Raw genomic sequence first — 20,235 nt, forward strand, 5'->3', positions numbered from 1 at the left:
TTTTGGCTTAGTAAAACTTTATTTTGGTTACTACTACAGTAACCTAAAATGCATGTGCCATACACTTTGCAGAAGAAATGTAGGTTTAATAAAGAAATGCTTCTATGGTTGAACTTTATCTGGTTGAATTTAATCACTTCAGATCCAACACAGGTCTTCTCATCTACACTAGAAACTTGCTGTCATTAAAGCTATCTAAAAACCATTAAAGCTATAAATAGCACGTACTGTGCCTTAATTCCCTCAGCAGTAATACATCAGTGCTACAGACAGTAATGCAACATGCCTGCAAAAGGTGTTTTAAGAGGGTTGTGTATCTACAGTGAGGATTGGATTTTTCAAAACTATAGAAGCAGGCTGGGTAATTCCATGCAAAGGCTGGGAGAGTGGGGAAATCAATTTCTGCTCAGCAGGGGGATGAGGAAGAATACACCCTCCTCAGTTCACAGAGAAAAAGAAGCAGCAGAAGCAGTTACAACTCTTAAAACTAAATGAACTCGCTATGCAGGATTCAGCAGTCTGAAATGGCTCAAGGGGAAGGTGCCCTGTTGTGTTCCGTGGTTGTTGCCAGCGGATTTGACGTTGGCTGTGCAACCTGTTGTGCCGCTGCTACACGCTCTCTCCTGCTGTTCTGCACATTGCTGTTGCCTGGCTTCCCCCTGTCTGGAAGAGCAAAGTGTGTTTTAAACTACATTTAATGCAGTGGGGTCTACATGCCACTGTCTGAGAGCTGTCAGATCAAGACAGGTAGAGTCAAAAAATTTAGGCTGGACTATCTTTTGTGCCTCTTTGGATACCTTAATTTAAAAATCCTCTCCGCTCCTCTCTTTCCTCCCACCACTTCACATGTTTGTGTTTCAGAAGCCTTGCTTTTGAACCCTTATTTGTCTTAATTTTTCTCCAGCCTTTGTGCTCTGCCACTTGCAGAAGTCAATGAGAGACCTCTTCGGCACTCCTGGTGATAGCCAAGCTGCTTAAAGCAGGTTTGCTGCCAAGAAAATGTGGGGAACAGCTGCCAAGAACTGAGCTTTTGATGGAGAAAGGGGCTGTTTTCTCTGTGGTTTGGAAGAGAGGGTGGGAGGTTTTTTAGTTGTTTTATGTTGGGGTTTGGTTTTTTTGGACATCATCGTTGTTTTTTCCCCCAGAAACCTACAGGAGGTATCTAAAGGAGACAGGCAGGTGGGTATCATTGCTTGTGGGGTTAGAGAAGAACACAAAGGCAGGTAGTCATTCCTGATGTGTGCTTCCAGTATTTCTACAGATCAAGCTACATGCTTCCTTACCTCAGAAAAGAAACAGCTTGATAGTCATGAGCGTATTGAGGGCGATGCTTTTTGCCAACAGGACTCTCAAACCCAGCACAGCCACAGACAGCGTGTTGGCTTTCTCCACTTTGGTATCTGCTCAGTGACAGAGAAAAGACGGGTGAGATCATGCTCTAGATTTGGATGTTGTGGTACTGGCAGAAAGTGGAAAACCCCCACAGGTGATAGTTTCAGGTGAAGAAACAGCAGGGAAGGAAAAGGTGGTAGAGACACACGGCAGCGACAGGGGGGAGGATTCTGTCTAGACTGGATTTTGCTTTCTGTGGCTCGCCTGTTGCTAAACTAGCTGCCTTGAAAAAGCAGGTTGTGTTTGATGAATACATTGTATGCTGATCCCTCTGCCCCCGAGAAAACACATTTCCATGCATTTATCCCCAGCACAGCACTGTAACTTCACAGCCTGTTTGGGTAACTAACCTGGAGCCAAGGTGTCTGCGGTGTTGCAAACCTTCCCTGTTCCTGGTTCGTCAGCCTCCTTTTCTGTAGCATGATAAAGAAAAGGCATTATAAACTATACCCAAACTTCAAAAGGGATTAAACAAAATGTTTATATGACCCTTCCTGTAGGAACATGTGGGCAGTACAGTCTGAGGCTTAGGTGACCAGTCACTACTTCTAACATTAATTAGAGAAGAAAATTCCTCCACGGAACTGCAGGAAGCAAAAGAATTCCTGACCTGTTTTGTTTTTACTATTTGAATGAGCTTCATGATGACAAAAAAGCCCCCAAATTACAAAAAGTGGTTTGGGAAAAAAACCACCACTCACAAACACACTACCACTTTAACTTTTTAGAAAGGCTATTTCAGTTGTGCTCTAGCAGGTTTGCTGCTATGTGGTGAAGTATTTAGTCATAAGTAAATGTACATTTAAAAAAAAAGATTGTGTCTTCCCCCCAAAAAAACCCCAACTAACTCCAAGTTGTTACACAGTTAAGACCGTTTATCTCAGATGCTTTTAAATGTCTTACAGCTCTGCCTGCTTAAGTACCACATGTCTTTCCCATTTCTGCTTGCTACCCAGGGCAATGCTTTCTAGCAGGAGAAAAGCAAGTGCTAGGAGACACCGCCTCCAGAAACCAGTTGCAGCTGTACCACAAAATTGTACCTGGTGTAATAGTTCTGCCGTAGAATTTGGCCGTGCAGGTCACCTCTGTGCCATTTGCCATGCTGACCACCTTAATGGCATCGTACAACCCTTCTGATGTCAAGATGGATGTACTCTGTTCATATACAACCTCATTAGGGGACATTTCCAAGCTGATGTTCTTTGGAGAGAAATTCCTTGCCAAACAAGCTGCTTTCCCAGTGCTATCTTCTAGTTTCTTTGATTTCAACATGATGACTTGTGGGACAGAAGGTTCTCGATTGTCTGTAAAAAGGGACATTGGGCATGGTTTAATGTTATTGCAAGCTTGTCTGAGTGCTAAGTCACCTAAAGTTCATATAGACTCCAGCTGTGGCTAATTCCTAGCATTATCAATGACTAACTCCCTTTTTCGTCATTATTTCTTGCTGCTGCTTCCAAAAGATCACATCAAAGACAGAAAGAGTGTAAGAGAGTAGGTTTTTTTGTAGGAGCTTTAATTCCACAGGATTCTAAGCTTCCTGATGCCAAAGCTTGTGCCTATATGTGAATTATATTATCTCTTACTGTCAAACATAATCTTAAAGTCTTTGTGCAGCTTTGAAAATGTCATCCTATCCTTAGCTAGAAAAGAGAAATCATTGAACAGCATGGAAACTTCACTCAGCTGAAGTTTCACAGAATTTTGTCAGAGAGCATACCTAGGCAGGAAAACCAGAGAAAGAATAATTTAAAGCATTCAGGTACAGGAGAAGACAAGGCTAATACCTTTCTTTTGTGAAATGAATTGTTCCCTAACCCAAGTTGCGGGTAACTCAGTGAAGATGTTTTAGAAATTGGAGTAATGTACTGTAAAAGTGTCCTTAAACCAAGAATACCTGTTGACTCAACCAGCCACATGCTACTTTCAGCTGATGAAAAACAAGTATGTTCCTGTCAGCAGAAGAACCAACACACTAAGCTTTTTGAAAAAGATGTATAAGACCCTTTATGTGAGAAATGAGTATCATATCAGCGTTCCTGTAAACGTCTAAAATGGCAATACCATTCCTCAGTCTTCCACCTGCCAGCTCTTAGACTGTGTTTTGTTGGTTGTTTTTTCTTGCCAAATTCTACTGTTCTCTATGGGTTATTTTACCTATTTTTTGTATTATTATTTTTTTTTTTACAAATATAATCTTTAAACCAATGTAGACTGGTGTTAAAATAATGGAATCCAGCAGTTTCTTCTGGTCCTACACTTACAGCAGGACTTGCTGGTTGGAAAGAATAGATCTTTCTTCAGAATGATAACTTTGTATTCCTGTGTCCCTTTGGAATTGGAAGTGGACTTAAATTGTTCCAAAATAGATATTTATTCACATGAAAGATATCCTACAGACCTGGACAGCTATTAGGCAGCACCTAAGGGAGCCCCTTGCCCTTCTGGAATGAGAGCAGGATATTTTAGCTATGTAAAATTACATAGGACATTTTTGCACCACTTTAAAGACATGCAGACCTCTGAAAGCATCGTAACAAGTCTTAAGTTATGCACCTGGATGTTTAGTAGAACAAACATCAATCTAACAAACTCCCCTGCTGCCCCAACACGCACACTCTCACAGGGAAGCTCGGGGTGACATCCACCCTTTTTCTACATCGTGAAATTCCAAATAAAGATAGGAAGAACTAAGGCTTTTTATGATCCCTGCTCACCACATCTGCATTTTCAAAGTCTGGGCAACTTGGTAGCCAACTTCCATTCATTCTAAGTGGTCTTGGAGATGAAGCAGTTGTAAAAATTTAAGCCCAAGGATATTTAACCTTCTTCTTCCTCTGTCTCCATGCCAGTGGAATTACTTACCGGTGACACTATGAGTGTAGTGCCAGTGTCAAAACCTAACTTCTCACACCAGTGAGCTAAAGATCTGTCTCAAAACACTTCACTGGCAGCTGGTCACTGAGCTGTGCGTTCCTGCTCCAAACGAGGCAGTGGACATCCACTGGAGGACAGGATACTTCACTGTAAATTGGGGCCAGAGCACTACATTATATTATAACGTGTTAAACTTAAATAGTGCACCCTGGGTGTTTGGGGATCATGGGGTAATGGTGATACACAGAGTTAGCCCGGTTGTTCCTGTAAAGCTTTCTTAAGCAGATACAAGCTGAGGATTCAGCTTGAAAACCTGGCCAAAGGGAGTGCACTCTAGGGATTACAGCAGCAGAAAATTCTTACAGTGAACCCAAACCATTAGATTCCTTTGCCCTCCACCCCTCCCCTAATTTGAACATAATTTTTAGAAAGAAAACAATGGTACTTACTTTGTTCAACTGTGAGAGTGGTGCCACTTCCAAATACGAGCTTGTCTGTTCACACACTGCTAATACCTACTCCAATAAATAACTTTCCTCATGGTTTTCAGAAGTGTTGTAAAAACAGGAGATGAAAAGCCAGATATTTGTCCTAATTATCAACATGTGCAACTCCATGAGGGTATCCAGAGCCAGATTCTCTTCCAAAACTGGAAAGGGAAAACCAATAATTGAATAGTTCAGTGATTGCAAATAACTTGATTGCATACAGACTTTCCAAGTTGTCCCATCTTTTAGAAACCCTGTGAGCAATGTATTTCCAGGATAAATAAGAAACACGAAATGAATGTTGTATTTGTCTCCTTAGTCATTTCAGTCACCCATCTCCTTTCTTCCCCAAAATACATTGCCTTTTTTCCTTCTTTAGGTTTTTGTACAGGGCCCTGTGTTGTTTACATCATTGTGCTACCCCACCCCGAACACGGTGATATATTTCCTTATAAAAACTGTCTCTTCCTTCTTTTTCACTACAAAGAATTTTGGATTATACAGGCAGTCACATGACTTCTCGAGTGGTTTTTGAGCCAACATACCACATGAAGAAACATGGTATGGCTTTCAAAGAAGGGTCTAAAATAATACCAGAAAGGTTGAATTATAAGTGAAAACTTGGGAATTACACAACAACTCTGAAAAGTCTTATGGAGTTAAGCTGAATAGAAAGCAGGAAAAAAAAATATCAGTAATTTTAGTGCTATCTCAAAGTATTTATGAAAATTCTTCTGGGCTGCAGGAAGCTGCCTGCTTTTTCACCTTGAATTTGGTTTCAGTGCTCAGGAGCATGAGGAATGTGCCTCACCTGGGCTCTTAGAATTGGTGTTTGGGGGTTATTTGGTGCCTTAGAAAGTCTTTGTGCCTTTTTAAGTAAGATGAGTAAGCAGGCAAAGTGATTGGTCTTTGTTAGGTAGAGGCACTGTACTCATGGAAGTGGCTACTAACGAGCAAAGGAGTTGCTGCAGATTGATCAAATCCTTCATGATGATCAGCTTCCGCATCATTAGCGCTATCTAGACCTTGATGGCAAGAGATGGACTCAATCTCAGAGACTCTGCAGCTTTAAGAGCCCACTCCTCCCTTTTCTAACATGGGAGAGGCATGTTGAGTCTGTGCCCATCAGGATGGGGAATGGAGCTTCCCCTGATGATAAAGGCTGGGAGCTCGTGACTTCTGGCACAAAGAAGAAGATGATCTCATTGGCAATACGGAGAAGTGGTGGGGGAGCTCGCATGGCTGAAATGCACGGTGTAGTGCAAGTTAGCACGCATTGCCTGGGTTCCTCTCCAGCACGGCCCAGATCTTCCTCGGTGGCCTGGCTGCAGAGCTGTGGGAGCAGGAGGTGCAGCGGGATAGCTTACAGAAGTGCTGCAGTGGATGGAGCCAGGCTGAGTAGGGAATACAGGTGGGGAAGGGGAGGAGAAGGAATCACCCTCTCTGTGAGGGAGCAGCTGAAACGCACGTTTTGTGGTGTACAATGAGCCAGCTGATAGCGAATGGGTCAGGATCAGAGGGCAGATCAGCGTGGGTGACACTGCGGTGGGTGGCTACTACAGATCACTGGACCAGGAAGAAACTTCTTCAGACACCTTGAAGAAGCTTCATGTTCACTGGTCCTGGTCCTCGTTGGCTACCTGAACCATGCCGAGTGTCTGTTGCGGGACAGCACAGCAGGGCACAATCAGTCCAGTAGTTTTCTGGAGTGGACTGATGAAAACTTCTTGCACAAGTGACTGATGAGGTGGACCTCCTACTTGCAAACGAAGAAGAATTGGTGGTAGATGTGAAGGTGAGGGACAGCCTTGGCTGCAGCGATCATGCAGTGTTTGAGCTCAGGATCCAGAGAACAGGGAGCAATGCACAAAACACGACTGCAAATTTGGGCTCTCAGGGATCTTCTTGGAAGAATCCCATGGGTTATGGTTCTGGACACAGAAAGGGTCTAGGAAAGCTGCCTGACTTTCAGAGATTAGCTCCTTCAAGCTTGAGAATGGTTCACCCTGACAAAGCAGTAAGTCAAACAAAGGTGACAGAAGGCCAAAATTATGAATGAGGGGCTCCTGAATAAACTCATAAATTATAAATACAAAGGAACCATATGTAATTCAAAGTCCTTCTGATGTCTACTAGCTGGGAGATTACTAGTGGGAAGTATTCTTTCTAGTCTCCTTGTTTTTTATGCACCTGCTGCTAGACACTTGGATATGAAGTTATAGGATCTTTGTTCTTACCAAAAACTGTGACGAAATCTATCTCCTCTGTGCTCTGAGACAAATAGAACACAGTGCTAAGCTTAAATGGAAACACCTAAATACAGTGAGTTAATCCCCACTGGCTGAACCTGAGCTGACTTTCAGATGTCTAAAATGATGTGCTTGCAAAATCCAAGATGTGGCCTTGAATGTTGAGAAAACTGTTCTTGCATAGAAAGGTCTTCCTGCAGAGTCAGTCTGGGAATCAAATTTGTGTATGTGCATATGGTTGTCTGAGGAAAAAGAGCCTCTGTAGGGCACCACGTTTCCATCTTCAGGAGAAGTCAGTGAGTGAGAGAATTTGTGTGGAGTGGCTCAGTCTTTTTCAGTTACTGTGGTACGTATTTCCCACAGTGGTAGACAGTTGTACAAAAAACACTGGCGTTTTTCAGTGGCCGGTGATGTGTCCCCATTCATGTCCTTTGAAGAGCTGGTTTTTATTTTCCTCTTCCTCTATACTGTTCTACTTCTGCAATCTACACTGTTCCAGAGAGGCTGCAGTACACTAAAACTATCATCAGCATTGCTTTTTTTGGCAGATAGCATACTATTAATCTCTCACTAAAATATTATCCATACTTGTCAGAAAGCAATATTGTTCCTTTTGAATTGTTACAGCTGTTCTCACTTAAAGGACTCCATTACCAGTTTCTCTTAAGAAACATCAAGAGAGTTATGGTGAAATATTTTAAAGAATATCTGGGGACCAGCTGCCCCAGTCTTACTAATTTTCAATTTAGTTTCATTCTACAACTTTTTCTGGACCTTCAAGTATTTATGTTCTCAAGGTCTGTTTTAATGCCAAATAAAAAATCAGTCCATGTTTATGAAACGTTCGATAGTTTTTCTGGTTTAGCTGGTAGTGATTTAATGGACTCTGGTTTGCCTTGATGTGCTAAAGTTGCTTATTTACTCAGGTATTTGATTTTGAATAAGTCTTGTCTGAATGCTATTTTCATAAGGGTCTTGGAAGCTTTTTCCTGATTATACGCATCATTTTTTTCCTCAGTTTCTTTAATCTTGTGAACCAGATTATTTGACCACTGGCTTGGCTATGCTTTGGACTTTTACTTATATGTGCCTTTGGCTGAGTTTGAAAGCAGGGAACACCTAGTTATGGTTGAGTAAAGTTAGCTTTTAATTTTATTTTTATCTTACCTTAATGATTTTGATTAAAGGTTGCCTGGAATAGTGAGGCAGTTTTGGAATACCCAAACCCAGTTCTAAGACACAAAAGGAAATAGCATTATTTCATCCTGTTCACAAATCTGCGTGGTTCCATGCTGTATTACTCTGTACGTTTATTTGCATTATTGTTACCAAGCACAAAGGTGTATTTCTCATTTTTAATCACTGTTTTTGACACCAGTGCTGCTATATTTTCCATTGTTAACATGGGCACGTTCACCTGCTGTTCCCTTTAGTGTGTCACGTTGTTTTCTCCTTCTTGCCCCACTCTTCCAGGAAAGCTGAGTGGCCAATATGCTACTTTCAGTCTCCTGAACTGCTGGCAGGACAAAGGAAAAAGCTCTAAATACCTCCTGCAACAGGCCTGGGTACACACAGGTGCCCCTCCTACACCCTTTGCTTGCTGCCAAATCTTTCCAGAGCAGTGAGACCACCCCGTGCTTGTCAACAAGATCTTGGATGCAGTTAAACAGCCTTTTTTCCATTTGGGTGGCCACAGAAACACACCTGCTCTTCACAGCCTGCTGCAAGCCACACGCTTGGATTTGTTCAGTGTAAAAGTTGAGTTCTGCCTTTGTTTTTTCTTCTTCTGTCCTGGTGCAACCCCTCAAAAAATCGCAGGAGGTGCTCCAATGCTGCCAGTGATGTGTTAGAGAGAGTGTTTAGGCTTTCCAAGGTGATGCTGAAGACCTGTCCTCGAGTTCTGCTTCAGAGGAAACAAGAAGAAAGGGAGTCCCACTTTCCTCCAGAAAATTGTCCTAGGCAGATGAAGATAGGTTTTGGAGGGGAACTAGCAGGTGGTGTGTGCATGCATGGTTCTTGGTATTCCTTCAGCCCTTGCTGAAAGGCCTACCCTGCTTCTTTCCAGAAGAAACTAACCTGGCCCTTCCAGCATAATCCTTCTTGACCCCCCTCAAAACCTCCATTTGTATTTTAACACCATTTCCTCTTTTTGAGAACAGCTCACTCTGAGCCTAGCTCCCAGCATGTCCACCTGAATGCATCACACCTTTGTAGGAGACTGTGTCCATGACTTTTATTGGCAAGGGAAGCTGCTTCTGGGACATGACGGTCAAGAAGGTGACTTTTCTCTTCAAGGATGCAGTGGGCTTTATGTTCTTCTGCGGACAGAACCATCCCACTCAACCTTTCTTCCATGACAGAAATGTTACTGGTCATGGATTCCCTGGAGACACTAAAGGTGATCTTAGGAAACTAGATTTTTAAGACCAAAAAGTAAGTCACAACCTTCACTATGGAGAGGACAACTAAAAGCAGTGATTTAAAAAGAGATCTATAGTACCTGCCTGGGGAAGTCCCTAAGCTGCTGACACCTACAACAAAGGAGGGTGGTTAACAGAAGAGATAACGTAGCATTTGCTTTGTGTTTATAGTTTTTGAAAGACATCTGACATTGTCCTGACAGGCAGTCTACTGTGTTGGGTACTGCCCTACTGGGAACTGACAGAAGCAAAACTTGTTTCCAAAGGTGAAGAGGTTTCGGAGTGAGTGGCACTGTGGGTGAGAGATGTGGGAAGGTGTCTGGCAGAAAGGGTAGAACGGAAGGGGACAGAACCAACTACAGCATCTCTCTCAGCATCAAACATTTGAAAGCTGTCTACAACTCCCAGGGAGCAGCACTGTAGGCTCAGAGCTGGAACCCTGGCAGGAGATCTATGGTAGAGCTCAGACAGGTTTCCTGCCCCCTGGAAACAACACAGAAGTGGCGGGCAGAGTCCCTGGGGCGCAGGGCAGGCAGGGACAGAGACGACCTGGATTGGGAAGTGGCCCAACCCTCCACTGCTGCTCTGTAATCTGTAGCACCAAATGACCAGCGGACACCCGCTTGAGATGGTGCCCAACGGTACCACCAAATTGTGCAACTCTTGAACTTGAAGCCAGACACATGGCAGGAGAGCAGCACTGAACAGTTACGAGCTGGCTCCAGCCCCCTTCCCCATCTCCCTGTGCTGCTTGGAGTGGGGAAGAGGTAGACGAATCGGGAACAAAGGAGTGAAGTTCACCCTGTGAAGAAGGAATGGGGGATGATTTCTTGTTTTTGTTGTTTCTCATCTTCCTACTCTTTTTTTTGATTAGCAACATATTCCTTTTCCCCAAGCCTTTTTCTCTGTGATTTGGAAGCCATCTACCTGTCTTTACTTTGACTTGTGAATTTTTCATCTGCTTTTCTCCCCCCATTCCATTGTGGAAGGAGGATGATAGAGCAGCTTGATGGGCATCTGGCAGCCACCAAAGGTTAACCCACCAGCGTGAAGGTGGCTAATGGTGTCCTGGGTGGCACCAGGAGTGTTTCCAGTAGGTCAAGAAGCCCCATCTCCACCAGATCACTGATAAAGATATTAAACAAACCTGGCCCAAATACTCGGGCTGGGGGAACACCACTTGTGTATGGCCTGCCACCAGCTGGACCTACCTCCATTTACTAGCGCTCTTTGGGCCCGGCCATCCAGCCAGGTCTTTGTTTAGGAAAGAGTACGCCCATCCACGCTAGGAGCAGCCCAGAGGGGACCAAGGGAAGGTGAGAGGTGTTGCAGGCAGGCAGAGTGGTCATGCTGGCTGAGTGACAAGGAATATACTGAACATGCTCTGCAAAATAAGTCACCGCTTTTGGGATTCAGGAGAAGGAAAGGGGTGGTGCAGAGAAAGCAGCTCCTGCTGAAAAGCCAGGACCACTGATGGCCTCCCTCCCCATGGGATCACCCCTGAGCTGCCCCAGCACCCCATCATCCCCCACAGCTTCTGCACCCTGGGCCGGGCTCCAGCAGGTTTTTGTCAAAGCTGCGCTGGTTTTCCTGTCTCCGTGTCTGCCGAGCAGTAGTAGCGGGCAGAGTCCTGGGGGCGCAGGGCACGCAGGGACAGAGATGACTCGGACCGGGAATCATCCCAGGATGCCATGGCCCGACCCTCCACTGCTGCCCCGAACCAGGTTGATGAGCCAAGCCAGATAGTGGACACCCACTCGAGATGGCCACCGGGTGCCTGACGGTACCACCGAATTGCATAATCCTTGAACGTGAAGCCAGATCCACGGCAGGAGAGCAGCACTGAGCCCCCGGGGGGTTGCAGCCCCCCGCCGGACTCCACCAGCCTTATCTGTGCCCAGACCCCTGTGGATGGAGAGCGCAGGCAGCCGGGCAGGGGGTGCCCAGGGCCCAGGGCTGTTCCCTGGTGCCCCCCTGCTCTGGCCCAGTGACAGCCGCCCCCTACCCTGGCAAAGCCCCACACCCGGGGCAATGGCCCCCTGCCCTCCTCGGGCTGAGCCTGCCTGCTCCCTGCACTCTGGCCCCAGCCTGAAAGCCTCCTTCTTCTCCTTCTCCTTCTCCTTCTTCTCCTTCTCTGCCTCTCCTTCTCCTTCTCCCTCTCCTGCTGCTTTCCTGCCCCTCACATTCTCATTCTCACTCCTCTCCCTCTCCCTTCTCCCTTTCTCTCTCCTGCCCTGTCTCCCTTCTCCGTGTGAACACCCCTGAGCTGCCCCAGCACCCCATCCCCCACAGCTTCTGCACCCTGGGCCGGGCTCCAGCAGGTTTTTGTCAAAGCTGCGCTGGTTTTCCTGTCTCCGTGTCCACCGAGCAGTAGTAGCGGGCAGAGTCCTGGGGGCGCAGGGCACGCAGGGACAGAGATGACTCGGACCGGGAATTGTCCCGGGATGCCACGGCCCGACCCTCCACTGCTGCCCCGAACCAGGTTGATGAGTCAAACGCAACAGTGGACACCCACTCGAGATGGCCACCGGGTGCCTGACGGTACCACAAAATTCGATAATCCTTGAACTTGAAGCCAGATCCACGGCAGGAGAGCAGCACTGAGCCCCCGGGGGGTTGCACCCCCCCACCGGACTCCACCAGCCTTATCTGTGCCCAGACCCCTGTGGATGGAGAGCGCGGGCAGCCGGGCAGGGGGTGCCCAGGGCCGTTCCCTGGTGCCCCCCTGCTCTGGCCCAGTGACAGCCGCCCCCTGCCCTGGCAAAGCCCCACACCCGGGGCAATGGCCCCCTGCCCTCCTCGGGCTGAGCCTGCCTGCTCCCTGCACTCCGGCCCCAGCCCGAAAGACTCCTTCTTCTCCTTCTCCTTCTCCTTCTTCTCCTTCTCTGCCTCTCCTTCTTCTTCTCCTTCTCCCTCTCTTTCCTGCCCCTCACATTCTCATTCTCACTCCTCTCCCTCTCCCTTCTCCCTTTCTCTCTCCTGCCCTGTCTCCCTTCTCCGTGTGAACACCCCTGAGCTGCCCCAGCACCCCATCATCCCCCACAGCTTCTGCACCCTGGGCCGGGCTCCAGCAGGTTTTTGTCAAAGCTGCGCTGGTTTTCCTGTCTCCGTGTCCACCGAGCAGTAGTAGCGGGCAGAGTCCTGGGGGCGCAGGGCACGCAGGGACAGAGATGACTCGGACCGGGAATTGTCCCGGGATGCCACGGCCCGACCCTCCACTGCTGTCCCGAACCAGGTTGATGAGCCAAGCCAGATAGTGGACACCCACTCGAGATGGCCACCGGCTGCCTGACGGTACCACAAAATTCCATAATCCTTGAACTCGAAGCCAGATCCACGGCAGGAGAGCAGCACTGAGCCCCCGGGGGGTTGCACCCCCCCACCGGACTCCACCAGCCTTATCTGTGCCCAGACCCCTGTGGATGGAGAGCGCGGGCAGCCGGGCAGGGGGTGCCCAGGGCCGTTCCCTGGTGCCCCCCTGCTCTGGCCCAGTGACAGCCGCCCCCTGCCCTGGCAAAGCCCCACACCCGGGGCAATGGCCCCCTGCCCTCCTCGGGCTGAGCCTGCCTGCTCCCTGCACTCCGGCCCCAGCCCGAAAGACTCCTTCTTCTCCTTCTCCTTCTTCTCCTTCTCTGCCTCTCCTTCTCCTTCTCCTTCTCCCTCTCTTTCCTGCCCCTCACATTCTCATTCTCACTCCTCTCCCTCTCCCTTCTCCCTTTCTCTCTCCTGCCCTGTCTCCCCTCTCCCTGAGAACACCCCTGAGCTGCCCCAGCACCCCATCATCCCCCACAGCTTCTGCACCCTGGGCCGGGCTCCAGCAGGTTTTTGTCAAAGCTGCGCTGGTTTTCCTGTCTCCGTGTCCACCGAGCAGTAGTAGCGGGCAGAGTCCTGGGGGCGCAGGGCACGCAGGGACAGAGATGACTCGGACCGGGAATCATCCCGGGATGCCACGGCCCGACCCTCCACTGCTGTCCCGAACCAGGTTAATGAGCCAAGCCAGATAGTGGACACCCACTCGAGATGGCCACCGGGTGCCTGACGGTACCACAAAATTCGATAATCCTTGAACTTGAAGCCAGATCCACGGCAGGAGAGCAGCACTGAGCCCCCGGGGGGTTGCACCCCCCCACCGGACTCCACCAGCCTTATCTGTGCCCAGACCCCTGTGGATGGAGAGCGCGGGCAGCCGGGCAGGGGGTGCCCAGGGCCGTTCCCTGGTGCCCCCCTGCTCTGGCCCAGTGACAGCCGCCCCCTGCCCTGGCAAAGCCCCACACCCGGGGCAATGGCCCCCTGCCCTCCTCGGGCTGAGCCTGCCTGCTCCCTGCACTCCGGCCCCAGCCCGAAAGACTCCTTCTTCTCCTTCTCCTTCTTCTCCTTCTCTGCCTCTCCTTCTCCTTCTCCCTCTCCCTCTCTTTCCTGCCCCTCACATTCTCATTCTCACTCCTCTCCCTCTCCCTTCTCCCTTTCTCTCTCCTGCCCTGTCTCCCCTCTCCCTGAGAACACCCCTGAGCTGCCCCAGCACCCCATCATCCCCCACAGCTTCTGCACCCTGGGCCGGGCTCCAGCAGGTTTTTGTCAAAGCTGCGCTGGTTTTCCTGTCTCCGTGTCCACCGAGCAGTAGTAGCGGGCAGAGTCCTGGGGGCGCAGGGCACGCAGGGACAGAGATGACTCGGACCGGGAATCATCCCGGGATGCCACGGCCCGACCCTCCACTGCTGCCCCGAACCAGGTTGATGAGTCAAACCCAACAGTGGACACCCACTCGAGATGGCCACCGGGTGCCTGACGGTACCACAAAATTCCATAATCCTTGAACTCGAAGCCAGATCCATGGCAGGAGAGCAGCACTGAGCCCCCGGGGGGTTGCACCCCCCCACCGGACTCCACCAGCCTTATCTGTGCCCAGACCCCTGTGGATGGAGAGCGCGGGCAGCCGGGCAGGGGGTGCCCAGGGCCCAGGGCCGTTCCCTGGTGCCCCCCTGCTCTGGCCCAGTGACAGCCGCCCCCTGCCCTGGCAAAGCCCCACACCCGGGGCAATGGCCCCCTGCCCTCCTCGGGCTGAGCCTGCCTGCTCCCTGCACTCTGGCCCCAGCCTGAAAGCCTCCTTCTTCTCCTCCTTCTCCTTCTTCTCCTTCTCTGCCTCTCCTTCTTCTTCATGCTCTGCCTCTCCTTCTCCCTCTTCCTCCCCTTCTCCTTCTCCCTCTCCTGCTGCTTATTCCTCCTCTGCCTCTGTCCCCTCTCTTCCCTCTCTTGCCCCACCTCCCCTCTCCCTGCTCTCCCTCTCGCTCTCACTCCTCTCCCTCTTTCCCCTCTCCACCTCTTCTCCCCTCTGGCTCCTCTTTCCTCTCCCTCTCACCTCCCGCCCCAGCCCCGGGCTCGCTGCCCTCCCTGCCCGGCCCTCACCTGCCCGCCCCGCGGCCCAGGCCCAGGCCCAGGCCAGCAGCCACGGCCCCAGCGCGGGCACCATCCTGCCCAGCCGCGCCGGGCCCGGGCAGCTCCGGAGGAGCCGAGGGGGGCCGCGCCCCGCCCCACCGCGCCCCACCCAGCTCCGGGCCCGCCCCCCCGCCCCGCCGCGCCCCGCCCCGCCCCGCCCCGCCCCGCCCCGCTCCGGGCCCGCCCCGCCGCCCCGCCCCGCCGCCCCGCCGCCGCAGCCCCGCGTGCCCGTGCCCGGGGCCGCCCGTGCCCGCTGCGGGTGCTGCGCGCCGCTGGGGGTCCGGGGCAGCGCGGCCCCGGGGGCTCGGGCGGAGCCGGGCGCTGCTCTCCGCCGAGGGCACCGGCCTCCTCCTGGTCCGGCCTCTGCGGTGCTGGGGGCGGCTGCTCAGTGTGTCTCCGGGCGGGAGGGGGGCGGTGCGGGGGAGGAAAGGGCACTGGCGAGGGGGGAGGGGGGAGCAAGGCGGAAGGAAAGGCACTGGCGAGGGGGAAGGAAAGGCATTTCGACGAGTGAACGTACAGATCCCTGGAGGAGGCGGCAGAAGTCCCATGCCAATGCGTTGGCCCCGTGTGGCAGGGCAGGGTGGGCTGGTGGGGGCACCTGCGGCCCCGTCCCCAGCGCAGCTCTACACCTGCGCCAGACGTAAGGGCAGGGCAGGGGCTCCCCATCCGCTGCTGGCAGCCGGGAAGGAAAGGGACTGAGGCTGGGATGGAGTGGGAGGAAAATCCTGGTGTTTGGAGCCGGAGAAGGGCCGAGGAGCAGCCCTGGCATTGGGAACAGCTGCGCCTCGGCAGCACCTTTCTGTCTCTCCAGCCTCCTGACACATCTGCAGCTTTTGCTGCATTTCTCACCTTGGTGGGTACTTTGCATGCAATGGAGAGAGCAGCCTTATCTGCTGTGCATCTAATTCTGCACTAATGCACTCCTCTGTCCGTCAAGGGTACCAGGTGAGGTTGGCCCTGTAAATCTCAGACCTTCACCTGAAATCTCCCCAGGTGGTGAACATCCCCTGGACAAAGCAGCCGCTGTTCTTGGAGGACTGGGCAGTGCCCACAAGGTACCTAGGCTCACTGCTACCGGTGAGCAGCACCAGAAGAAGGAGCGATTTCAGTGCAAGGAGGTGATGGTACAGGTGACTGTGACACACTACCCAACTGATGGGAGCAACTTGAGAGATACAATGGGAAGGGCCTGGTTTGGTGCAGTGCCTGTGGGAGGGTAACAAGGTACCCATGCTTCCTCCTTTGGACAAAAGTGCGAAGTCCTGCATCTGGGGAGGTACAACTCCATGCACCAGTATGTGCTGGGGCCCACCCAGCTGTAAAGGAGCTTTGCAGAGAATGACCTGGGTTGTCTTGCTGGACAATGAGCTAGCAATGTCCCCTTGCCCCAAACAAGCTGCTCATAAAGCAAACTCCATTCTTTAGGACTCTAGTACTTGGGCCAAGCGCTGTGTCTTAGGCTGGTGAGGAACTGCTGAGAGAGGTGACTTCCAGCTACGCTGAGGCACTCCAAATACCTTCACACTGAATTAAACTAAGAATCCCAACTGGTGTCAAACCATCCTTGTTGGGGCCTGAAATCAGCAGCAGTGGAGCATGAGCTTTGCAGGGGCAGAAAAAGGAGGACTGAGATACCAAAGGTTGCATTTCAGTGCCTGTGCTATGGGGAGTTCTTTGCCAGGTTTGTTCTGTTGCTGTTCAGTTGCACTCAGGGTCCTTCTGGCTCTGGCTGTTCTGTGGAGCTCATGATCAGAGCAGTGGAGACTGTTTCTGCTATGACCGGCAAATTTCCTCATGAGGAGTGACACACAAGGATGTGCAAACATGCACGTGCTCATGCACACCAGTGTAGAATCATGCAAAGGAACCTGCCCTAGAAATTCTGAGGCCTTTCATCCCAGTGCTCAGAAGACTTCATTGGGGCATGGGCATGGCACAAACCTGGAAATGAAAAGGCAGCAGTGTTCGAAACCAGATCACCACCCATATCATTAGCTGTGATGGTTTGCATTTGAGATGAGCTTGTCAGAAAATTGTTACCTCTGCAAAGGGTGCCTCTGGTCCTGCAGCAATGAAGGGCAGGTATAAAAGGCAGCCCAAGCCCGTGCTGTCTCATCCACTTCTCTTGCCTCCTTCTCCTCGGGAACCAGGTAAGTCTGAAGCCCCTTCTCCTCCTCTGCCAAAGATCTCTGCTCGATGGACACCTTAGCTGATATTGGCTATGTCCTGTGCTGTGGTTTGGATCTTCTTGTCTTGACAGAGGGAAGCGGGTGGAAGGTCTGCTTAGAGAGAGTCTGGGATGTGGCCGAGGGAGCTTTTGCTTTACAAATTGGGAGAGAGACTCACTGGGGCAGGCTGCTCGTTATAGAGCGATGAAGACTACATGCGTCTCCTGGCCGAGCCTCCAGCTCCCCACTCAGTAGTAGCCTTGTCTCCCCTGTGACAGGGTAACCAGGCTGCTTCTCACTTAGTGTTTTGCTCTATTTCCTCACTGCTTGCCTCCAAGTTGCACTTCCACCCTCAAGACATGTCCTGCTACAGCCAGTGCATGCCCTGCCGGCCCTGCGGCCCGACTCCGCTGGCCAACAGCTGCAACGAGCCCTGTGTCAGGCAGTGCCAGAACTCCACCGTCGTCATCGAGCCCCCTGCTGTGGTGGTGACCCTGCCCGGCCCCATCCTCAGCTCCTTCCCGCAGAACACCGTTGTGGGCTCCTCCACCTCCGCTGCCGTTGGCAGCATCCTCAGCTGTGAGGGAGTGCCCATCAACTCCGGGGGCTTTGACCTCTCCTGCATCACCAGCCGCTACTGTGGCAGAAGGTGTCCCCCATGCTAAAGCTGCTGGGAAAGCTCCATGGAGACACCTTGAAGAACACAGAACATGGTGCTGGGCAAAGGATCAAGATTTTCAATGTGCTTGCAGTATTGTTGAATGGCTTTGCCTTTCTTTACCTTTTCCTTTTTTGCTTCGGTTCCCCTTGGCAACAAGGTCCCACCTGGGCCAGCCTGGTGGGAACCATCTGTCTCCTCTCCCTCTCTGGGCAGGCAGACAGACGTCATGCAGGAACTTCTCCATGGCCAAAAAGCACAGACTCTTGGGTGCCCCTGGTGCTCTAGGACTTATGTCCTCCGCTTGGAGTGATCTGGTTTCTCTCTTTTGACTTATTAAAGTTCTGCTGCATTGAGGTGTGGCCTCCATGTCGTCCTTCCTTCTGTGGGCACTCACCAAGCTGCCAAAGGAAAAGGGTGCTGCTCTGGGGTGGAAGGGGGTGAGGGCACAAGGAGGCCCTTCTCCATTCACAAGGACTGGGAAGTTGGGACACTTGGCAGTGGCTCCTCTTTTGGGCACCATCCCATGGAGCTGAGGAAGTCATCCCTGGCTGCTGTGCTGCCAGTGACCGTCAGGCCTTGCCGTGCTGTGTCTCTGCTCACAAATGCCCAGGAAGGCAGGAGGCCCTGAGGGGTCAGCAGCCTCAGCTCTTGAGGAAGGGTTTTCCTCTTGCTACAGCTGGAGCTGCTCTGGGGTAGCATGGGGTGGGTGTGGGGCACCAGAAGATGATTTACTTTGCCGAATGGCAAGAGTCATAAAGCAGGGAATAGCCCTTGGGATGGCCCATAGCTGCTGCTTCACCTCCCACTCTGCTCCAACACCCAGCCTAAGGGTCATGACCAGCATGCATGGGCAGAAATTGGTTTATAAGGGCATTTCCTATGCATCTCTGAAGCCCTTTTTCTCTAGTCATACTGTTAATAACCATCATCAACAGCAGCACGATTGGACTTCCTAACCCTGCTGTACTGAACCTTGTAATAAGCCGAAGGTACCTCAGGTCTTTTGCAATGATGATCCCATCCATCTGCAATTGCCTTGTAGAAGAGACAGTGATGGCCTTTTGAGTAAGCCCTTTTGCCAAAGCACTGCCAGACCACTGCTACTGGCTCTTGGCACGACCCCTGGTTTGCCTGCCCAACAAAGCTGATCTTGGAAAGGTAGGAAAGGGACAAAGGATCCATGCAGGTTTTACACTTCAAACTAAGGGCACTGCTGCCAGAGGCTGGCTGTCCTTTTCAATGGAGATTTAAATCATGCTGCAGCTCCCCCATGCAGAAGACAGGCACTGAGCTGTCTTGAGCTGTGCTTCCCATTGCACTGCTGCGGCCTGGTTCTGTGCCCCATGTGTCTTCACTGACATGGGAGGCCACTAGAAAGGGTCACCAGGCAGAGCAGTGGCTGTTCTTTACATGGTTCTTACTCCCCTGCTCAGCCCCTTGATTTACACCCTAAGAAATGAGGATATGAAAGCTGCTCTGAGCAGGTTCAAGAGCCAGGTGTCCACCAAGCTGTTCTATCAATGCTCCTCCATCAACAGGACAGGGGGAGAAAAATATGGTGAAAAGCTCGTGGGTCAAGATAAGGACAGGAAGGTTGCTTACCAATTACTGTCATGGGCAAAAGAGACTCAACTTTGGGAAATTTATTTTTTGCCAGTGATCTGTAAGAGAGTAGGATAGTGAAAAACAAAACTAAAACTACTTCACCCCACCCTTCCCTTCTTCTCAGGCTCAATTTTATTCCTAAATCTTCTACATTTTTCCCCCAAACAGTGCAGGGCAATGGGGAATGGGGCTTGCAGTCAGTTCAAAATGCTTTATCTCTTCCACTTCTTCATCCCCATGCTCTTCCCTTGCCCCAGGGTAGGGTCCCTTCCGTGGGAGACAGTCCTCGACAGCCTTCTCCAAATGGGTCCTTCCCATGGGCTGCCATTCTTCATAAACTGCTCTAGCATGGCTTCTTTCCATGGGCTGTAGCCCTTCAAGAACAGACTGTTCCAGTGTGGGTCCCCCCTGGCACCAGAGGTCCTGCTACAAAACCTTCTCCTTCATGGGCTCCTCTCCATGGCCCACAGTTTCTGTCAGGAATCTGCTCCCTCTTGGCATCTCCACAGGCTGCAGCTTCCATCAAGGTTTCTCCATCTGCTGCAGCATGAGGTCCTCCATGGTTTGCAGGGTGACAAGCTTTGGCCAGCAGCAGGACCATCTTGGAGCTGACTGCTGCAGGCTTTGTCTGACGTGGGGGCAGCCCCTGGCATCTTATCACAAAAGCCATCCCTGCAGCCCCTCCACTACCAAAACCTGAGGTGAAACCAATACGCTGTCATTACCCTTGCATTATTACATGCAAAAACTCTTTTGCGCCTGGGCAGCTTGGCTGCAGGACAGAGCCAGGCAGCTCATGGCGAACAGCCGAGGCTGCAGCTCCCGCTTGCTACAGGCAATTACACCACCCGCACCTGCAGGCAGAACACCAGAAGAAAAAAAAGCCAGCCCATCAATTAAAACCGGGCAAAAAATAAAAAGAATGCATGTACATTCACAGGG

General features: G+C 51.0%; 2 protein-coding genes and 1 long non-coding RNA gene across 3 annotated transcripts in view; 1 reads left to right on the top strand and 2 right to left on the bottom strand.

The window, feature by feature from the left end:
* The window catches only part of LOC106631241 (T cell receptor alpha chain MC.7.G5-like), a 27,884-nt gene continuing 7,649 nt past the window's right edge, over window positions 1–20,235 (bottom strand). Inside the window, exons 4-8 of the mRNA XM_055697734.1 lie at window positions 4,719–4,763; window positions 2,433–2,696; window positions 1,743–1,805; window positions 1,284–1,400; window positions 1–663 (exon numbers count right to left, since the gene is read on the bottom strand). Of these exons, the coding sequence (XP_055553709.1) occupies window positions 1,285–1,400; window positions 1,743–1,805; window positions 2,433–2,696; window positions 4,719–4,763 (488 nt within the window). The 3' untranslated portion in view covers window positions 1–663; window position 1,284. The remainder of the gene's footprint in view (window positions 664–1,283; window positions 1,401–1,742; window positions 1,806–2,432; window positions 2,697–4,718; window positions 4,764–20,235) is intronic.
* On the top strand, window positions 15,338–17,808 carry LOC129734410 (feather keratin Cos1-1/Cos1-3/Cos2-1-like). The gene has a single exon (XM_055697732.1). The coding sequence runs from the start codon at window positions 17,387–17,389 to the stop codon at window positions 17,690–17,692; it is 306 nt and encodes a 101-aa protein (XP_055553707.1). The 5' UTR covers window positions 15,338–17,386; the 3' UTR covers window positions 17,693–17,808.
* The window catches only part of LOC129734411 (uncharacterized), a 2,413-nt gene continuing 1,494 nt past the window's right edge, over window positions 19,317–20,235 (bottom strand). The window contains exon 2 of the long non-coding RNA XR_008730028.1: window positions 19,317–19,989. This is a non-coding gene — a long non-coding RNA (uncharacterized LOC129734411). The remainder of the gene's footprint in view (window positions 19,990–20,235) is intronic.

Source organism: Falco cherrug, chromosome 20 (genome assembly GCF_023634085.1).
Source record: "Falco cherrug isolate bFalChe1 chromosome 20, bFalChe1.pri, whole genome shotgun sequence".
Classification (NCBI taxonomy): Eukaryota; Metazoa; Chordata; class Aves; order Falconiformes; family Falconidae; genus Falco; species Falco cherrug.